General features: G+C 40.6%; 1 protein-coding gene across 1 annotated transcript in view; it reads left to right on the forward strand.

Annotated features, from left to right (window-relative positions):
- The window catches only part of LOC108799594 (aminopeptidase N-like), a 35,934-nt gene extending 27,907 nt beyond the window's left edge, over window positions 1–8,027 (forward strand). Inside the window, exons 18-20 of the mRNA XM_018571484.1 lie at window positions 1,594–1,731; window positions 7,176–7,257; window positions 7,753–8,027. Of these exons, the coding sequence (XP_018426986.1) occupies window positions 1,594–1,731; window positions 7,176–7,257; window positions 7,753–7,911 (379 nt within the window). The 3' untranslated portion in view covers window positions 7,912–8,027. The remainder of the gene's footprint in view (window positions 1–1,593; window positions 1,732–7,175; window positions 7,258–7,752) is intronic.
- The last annotated feature ends 252 nt before the right edge of the window (window positions 8,028–8,279 follow it).

Below are 8,279 nucleotides of genomic sequence, written 5' to 3' on the forward strand. Positions count from 1 at the left end.
TGAAGAGAGAAGGGGGGGCAGGTTGAGGTTAGGGTGCATGCATTGCTGTCAGTGGAGGTCATTGGTGTTCACTGGTGGGTCATTGGTGTTCAGTAGAGGGGAGGCAGTGGTGTGTCAAATGTGGAATAGTGGATTACTTACCTATCCACCCTCTATGTTTCGTGCTACTGGCTTCCTCTGCCATAAGTATAGTGCTCATGAAGGGCAGGAGATCACTCTGCCTGAAGAGCAGCAAAAAAGAGTACCCAGTTGGCAGTGGGACAAAGCCCAGATCTGTGAAATGTTGGAATTTTCTTAAAATCTCAGGACACATCAGCAGAAACTGGGACTGTTAAGAAGTATGCAACAGGGAAACAAATCTTCCTGATACTCTTAAGCCAATTAGATATGATTATTATTATTATTATACAAAATGTATATAGTGCTAACAGTTTGAGCAGTTACGGTACAATTCAACAATGCTATTCACTCTCATGAGAGACTATAATTTCAATACAAATTAGTAAACATGTGAGTGTAGTCAGGGCTGTCTCTAGTTTAATCATTGCCTGAGGTGATAATGTCATTCCAGTGAGGGCAGGATGCTGTCAGGGAATAGGCATTTGAGGGGAGAGTGGTGTGCACAGCTGATTTGTTGTTCAAAAGGTGTGTGTGTGGGGGGGGCGGTTGTGGAGTATGACGGCAGCTCTGTCCAGCATCCCACTTAGCTGACTGATGCCATTGGTTGCCAGGAGCTAAATGGGACGCAAGCCAGAGCTCCTGGCAACTGGGGACATCAGGAAGCCACACCACACAGAGCATCATAGTTTGTTAAGAGCTCTTAGACCCCCCAACACCCAGGAGCTCCCCAATGAGATGCCGCCTAAGGCAACTACTCAAACTGCCGCACTGTCCTTTCTTCTGGAGGGTGGCTACTTTTGTCCTACAGACCTGTGTGTGTTATAAAGTAGCTACCGCACCAAGCCCGCTTCCGTGATGGAATACAATCTCAATACACATTTGGAATCTAAACATGAGATTGTAGTCCATCACGGGAGCGAGCACACGCAGGGACCAGGGGGAATAAAAGTAGCCACCCTCCAGAAGGAAGGACAGTGTCAGCACCAATTCAGAGATGATTTGTGGATCTACAGCTGAGTGATACACAAATAAGATACATTTTTGTTAATAGTTAAGGTACTTGAATGCATTTTTAAGATTTAACTCCTGAGTTTAGTGTCATTTTAAAGTCCATTCAAAACTACCTGTCTATCTAAGACTACTCTGTCCACAGGGTGACAATGATGGTATGTGCAGTTTAACTTCAGAATGAACAGTATTTTCTCCCTATAAAAGAAAATAGAAAAATTACAAATGTGATGGTAGGATCAACGGGTGATAAAGCCATATTACTGGGGGGACTCAAAAACAAAAGCTTTTCCTAGTGATCGATAAATGTAATTCTTACTTTGCCCATGGTTCTCCTTCAAAATCTACAGGACAAAAGCAGGTAAAGATCTGAAATAACATTCATTATCTGCAATGTATACAGTGCACCTAGAGGAGTTTTCATGAACAAAACCAGATATTTCTATTAATTGTACTGTTTTTCAGACTGCTAGAATATGCCCTGGATGGCACAATTCGGAAACAAGATGCCATTTCTACAGTTTCAAATGTTGCCAACAATGCAGTTGGTCAGACCCTTGCCTGGGATTTTGTCAGAGCTCACTGGAAGACATTCCTTGACTAGTAAGTGTCCAGACACTGATGTAAATGGGGAAGGTACTTTAAATCTGTATGAGTTTCCCTACGAACTGATGGTAAAGCATATCATAGGATTTTCTCAGTACATGCCATAATCACAGCAACATGTATGTATTGGTGGAGCACTGGACCCAAAGATCTGGTGTGATCTCCAGTGTCAAGAGGCAGCTCTCTAAAATTCAGAGCATCCCAAGGATCCCCAAAATAATCCAAAAAAAGTGTAAAGGACGAGAGTGCCACAAAAATATAGTTGCTCTAGTATAGATTTATTATTTTTTATAAAAAGTCAGTCAGTAATAGCCAACGAGTTTTGGAGGACTCACAACCCTCCCTTAATCAGCGCTTAAACACATTATAAACATTATATTTGGGGCTCTTCTTTATAGGCTTATTGTGAATATTATATTAGGGTTTAGTCATGAATGGAAGGGTTCAAAAAATACAGAAAACATTTTCATTTTAAACATATTTCAGGCAGAAGTAGAATACTATCTTGTAAGGATGTTCAGATACCAAGTGCCGTACTCGGCACAAGTACAAGTACAGATACTTTTCCAGCTACAAGACTAGACTAGAGAAAAACTCAAAACTGAGGAGGTAGCTGTAATTTTTAAGGAGCACACAGAGCTCCTGGGATTTGTTCATCCCTGTTTTAATGTATTACTTTTTTTTAATTAATATATACTGTATAAGTGATGCACCGATACCATTTTTCCAAGTACTCATAGATACAAGTACTGATACATTTTTGATTAGTGACATGTAAAATAATACAGACTAATGGATTTCAGGATAGTGGTGGAACGCCAGAGCCAGGTCCCAGCTACAACCGCTGCAAACTTGACAGTTCTCGTGAAAATTCCAATTATCGACACTGGTATCTGAACATCCCTACTATCTTGTATTAAAAGTTTTGAAATTTGCCCATTTGGGCCCTTTGGGCATATGCCTTTAACCCCTTTATTTTAATGACACCTTTTAACACTATGGTCAAACATTTGTGGACACCTGACCATCACACCTACCTATATGGCCAAAAGTTTGTGGACAGCTCTCCAAATTATTGAGTTCAGCTGTTGCCAGTAACAAGTATTTTTAGGCTATGTTCACACTATGTGTGGTACTGAGTGGGCAACAGGCTGTATGCTAAAACAGAAAATGTTTATGTGCAGGCATGTGTGAACTGTTGGAAATACAACAGCCTATGCTGATACATGCTGATTGTGTTGCTGACTGTAACTATGTATTTTGAGCACCAGATGGCACTGTGGTGCAAAGCTAATCTATGCTAGTCTGTATGCTAGTTTTTCTATATGCATGCTTTTATCTATAACTATCGGTTTCCTGTTTGATGATGTATTTAAAAATACATGTAAGCAACGTTCTTCTAAGCAAATAAAACCTAATTCAGCATTCCTCAAAACATCAGTGCTTCATCTAAACACATAACCAACAGGTTATGGGCCCAGACACTGAACAGAACAGTGCAAGTAAACAAGTGCTGCATCCAAGCTGCTGAAAAATGGCAAGTAGTTCAGATATGAAGTTTGCAATTGCAAAGCTCAATAATAGCAACTACTAGGCATGGAAGTTCAAGCTTGAAATGCTGCTAAGCAAAGACAATTTGTGGCAAGTACTGAGTACAGACAGACCCAATAATGGACCTGCAGAAGAATGGGACAATTGCAAAAGCAATTTTAAGTCTGCTAGTGGAAGATGACCAGCTTATCTACATCAGAAAACAATACAGCTAAAGGTATGTGGATGTTATTACAGAAAGTGCACCGCGTTCAAACCTAAACAGTAAACTATATCTCCTATGCAAGCTCTATAAGATGAGGCTGGAAAAAGGCCAGGAAATGCGTGAACATGTGAATGCCATGCTGGAAATCATAGAACAGTTACATGCAATTGGAGAGGAAATTAAAGATAACCATGTAATGGCATTACTGCTATGCAGCCTTCCAGAGTCTTTCAGTGCTCTTATTGATGCTCTAGAAACCAGACCTGAGCAGGAACTAACACTAGAATACACTAAAGGAAAATTAATTGATGAATATGACAGAAGGAAAGAAAATATGCATAATGAAGAAAACGGGAAAGCCCTTAAGGTACATGAGAGTGTAAAGCAAAACAAAGAAAGCTGAGCGTGTTTTCACTGTAAAACGACTAGTCACCTGAAAAAGAACTGTTCAATCTGGAAAGCTGAGTAGTGAAAGCGAGAGGCACCCACAAGAGAAAGAGCTAAAGCAGTCACAAAGGAAACTGAAGGCACATCATGGAGTGCTACCTTTAAAATTACTCAGAACAGTATACCACGCGTGCAACGAGTCACATGGCTAGTGATGAGAAATCCTCACAGAAATTGATTTCAGTGCAAAGGACAAACTTTTCCTAGCAAATGGGAAAAGTATTACTGCAGAAGGTAACAGACAAGGATTCTTGAACTGTATCACACCATCAGGGGACAAACAGAGTATCCTTGTGAAAAAAGTGCTATATATTCCAGACCTTCTATCAGTTAAAACCTTTGCTAATAATGGTCTCACAGTTCAATTCAGAGGTGATGAATGTACAATTCGAAACAATAAGCAAATCCTCGCAAAAGGAAAATTGGATGTACACCTCTACAGACTCATCACCGCAGAGGAACAAGTCAAGACAGCAACTCATAATCCACGCAACAAATGTATCCACCTACGGCACAGACGACTAGGGCACCGAAACCCAGAAGCTGTAAAAGACATTATAAAGAGAGATTTATCAGAAGATATAACTGCTCTGCCAAATGCTCATGACATGCAAATGCTGTATGGAAGAAAAAGCCACACGTACCCAACTTCTACAGGCCACTCAAGGAAAGACCACACACCCCATGGAGCTCATACACAGTGACGTGTGCGGACCAATGAAAACTCCCACATCAGGCAAGAACAGATATCTACTGACTTTCATTGAGGATTATTCCAGGTACACAACAAATTATCTGTTGAAGCACAAGAATGAAACATCAGAAAAACTTCAAGAGTTTGTAGCCATGTCCAGCAACAAATTCCAACGGAAAGCAGGAATCATATGCACCGACAATGGAGGAGAATACACCAGTAAGGAAGTGGAATCATAGCTGAAGAAACAGGGAATAGTACACCTACAACCAAACCATACACTCCCAAACAAGATGGTGTAGCAGGATGGAAAAATCGCTCTTTTAAAGAAATGACTGCAACATACCTATAGAACAGACTACCATCAAAAGCCGTTGAAAACACCCCATTTGAAATGTGGCATGAATCGAAGCCTAGCCTAGGGCACATCAGAGTGTTTGGATGTAAAGTTTACGCCTGTATTCCCAAAGAGAAGCGATCCAAGTTAGAGAACACAGCCATTGAAGGTATTCTGGTGAGCTATAGTAAACAAAGTAAGGGATATAGAATACACCACCCAAAGACTTAACACAGTGACAGTAAGTTGCAGCGAAAATCCATCACCAGAAACAATGATACCAAGTTGTGAAGTCAATTCGCCCAGTGAACCAGTAAAGGAAACTGTCACGATCGCACAAGCAGTGGAGGGTTTGGATAACAGCTGAGGATCTCTTTGAGTATGGCCTTATGGGATTGGGTCAGACGGACGGTTCCCTAATATACCAAGTGCGATGGGGTACCATTCCACATCATGTATCCCGGCCTAGAAGGAGGAGCGGATGAGCAACTGGATGGTAACACCCGATAGTATAGCAATTTGTAGTCTGCTGAGTACAGCTATGGTGGAGTGATGGGACTGTAGTTCCCTATGGCACACACCACACTAATAAGCACTATGAGTTGAATTGACACCAGCGGTATGAGGATCATTTGAATAGTTCTACCAATTGAGCAGCAAGTATAGTTAGCAGAATTGCATAGATATACAATGGAGGCAGGATGGCATACACCTCAGTAATGAACAGACTACTCAATCCTAGCACTGGTTATAGTGATTACTAAAAGTTCTAGTAGTATTGCAGCAAGTTATTAGCAGCCTGGTATCCTTATGCCACTGAGAACAGGAGATAGAGGGAGAGCCCCTAGTACTTGCGGTTGAGGAGATGGTGGTTACTGCTGGGGAGTCCGTTTGCAGCTGCAATGGCAGAGAGGTGAGTTGGGGGTGCGGTGTTGTCCCAGAGGGCAGCTACGGCTGACAGAAGCTTCAGCAAGCAGCCTGGTTCGTTGGAGTGCGGGAAGACCTCGCTCGACGTTCCGCATTATACAGAACCCCGAGTGAGTGTCTCCGCCATGGCTATGAAGGGAAGCCGAGGTCAGGGGGCGGAGCCCAGCGTGACATCACTGCAGAGATGGCGCGCCGCTGGAGAGGACGGACGCGCCGGGTAAGTCTGACAGAAACTGAGCAAAGTGAAGCTGCACAGGAGTCAGAACAAGAAGTGGTACTCACAATGAATAATTCAAGCTCCATGTTAAATTATGCTGAACAACTGGAAATTAGAATATCCACTCAGACAACAAAGGGAAATACCACCCTGCAGGCTGTCATATACTGCTAAGACACATTCAATACAAGTGTATTGACATGAAGTATCATCTTCTAAGGGACACTCAAGAGCAAACTATTATAGACATGTAATATTGCTCATCAGAAGAAATGACTGCGGATGCACTCACCATGCCATTGCCAAAGGATTGTTACAGTTTCCTTTGAGAGAAGCTAAATTTCATATAGCAACGCAAATGTTGTTGAGAGGGGGTGTTGGAAATACAACAGCCTTTGCTGATACATGCTAAATGTGTTGCTGACTGTAACTATGTCTTTTAAACACTAGATGGCACTGTGGTGCAAAGCTAATATTTGCTAGTCTGTATGCTAGTTTTTCTATATGAATGCTTCTATCTATGATCTATATGTTTCCTCTTTGAGTATGTATTTCTAATTACATGGATGCAACGTTCTTCTAAGCAAGTAAAACTTAATTCAGCATTCCTCAAGATCTCAGTGCTTCATCTAAACACATAATCAACATGAACATACCTTCAGTTCTTTTGCATACAAAGACATGTTGGACAACTGTTAGCTGTCAACCTTGTGGCAGCAGTTTGGGGTCATTTTTTGTTCCAGCATGACTGTCCAGCAGCACAAAGTCAGATCGATAAAGAAATGGTTCAATGATGTGGAGCAACTCGACAGCTTTACCTGATCTTCTACATGCTTTTTTCACTGAATGGGCCCGAACTGCCCACAGACGCACACCAAAAGAGTGAAGTCCTTAATAATTCCCATTGTTTTCGAATGGGATGTCCAACAGCCTTATATTAGTTGTGATGAAATTTAAAAAATATATATATAAGATTTACACTATGTTAACTGACTGTATTGTGTGTTTTTACCTGTCAAATAGACCAGAAAAAATTATTATATTTAATTTTTTTTGTCTCTAGCTTTGGAGGTACCATATCTTCCTTTGGTAACCTGATTACAGGAGTGACTAGAAGATTCTCAAATGATTTTGATCTGCAGCAGGTGGGTATTTTTTTTCTAAAATAGCTGTAGGTAGCCAAAGGAGAGCTGTGTGGATTATCATTATTGTAAAAAGGTCCTGAAAAGCATAAATATGCAAGTAAGAAAGTGGAGCAATTATATTTTTTAGAATTATTAGATACCCCGGGGCTTATTCTTGAAAACTGGAGCAAAGGAAATACTAAGATGATGTCAACAGTAAACATTCAGTGGTAGCATTGAGGTATAAGGAATGTGGCATAAGGAATTCATGGGTTGTTTTAGGCAACAATAGCAATTTTCCCTGCTCCAGTTTTTCCAAATGACTTTCTGTTAAATTGTCACACTCAACCTAAGTGAACCCATATAGCAAGTCATCCTTTGTAAATAAAGGTCACTTTAACTTTTATAAAATGAATATAATACCATTTACATTTCATAAATACATGCATGTACAAGAATCTAACTGGGAAGGGTTTTTTTCATATTAATGATGACAACCATTCCTTTTCTCACCAGCTTGAACAATTTAAAAAGGATTATGAAGTAATTGGTTTTGGCACAGCTTCACGAGCTTTGGAACAATCAATAGAGAGGACCAAGGCAAACATCAAGTGGGTAAACGAAAACAAAAAGATAGTTAAGGAATGGTTTGAAGGTGCAGTAGTAAATCCATAAAAGTGTAAACCACCACAGCTACCTGATCATTGTGAAGATCAAGTTTACCAGCCACATGTGCCTTCTACAGACTGCCTGCTGTTCTCCACAATTTATAAACCCACAATGACAACAATGTGATTGTACAAGGACATGTACAAGATATAATCTACCTTGATTCCTTCTGCTAGTTAACCATTTTGTCATTGGTTTCCATGAACTTCCTTTCTAAAGTGACTGAGAAACCCATTTTGCCAAATCTTACTTGAACATGTTGCAAACCTTCCATGTACATGTATTGGGGAACTTCCTTTTACTTCTCAGGGTTTTAACAATGTGCTTATCTTTTATGGAACGTGATTCTGCTCTTACTTATATAAATCTATGTC

The sequence above is a fragment of the Nanorana parkeri genome, unplaced genomic scaffold (genome assembly GCF_000935625.1).
Source record: "Nanorana parkeri isolate BGI_ZX_2015 unplaced genomic scaffold, ASM93562v1 scaffold42, whole genome shotgun sequence".
Taxonomy (NCBI): domain Eukaryota; kingdom Metazoa; phylum Chordata; class Amphibia; order Anura; family Dicroglossidae; genus Nanorana; species Nanorana parkeri.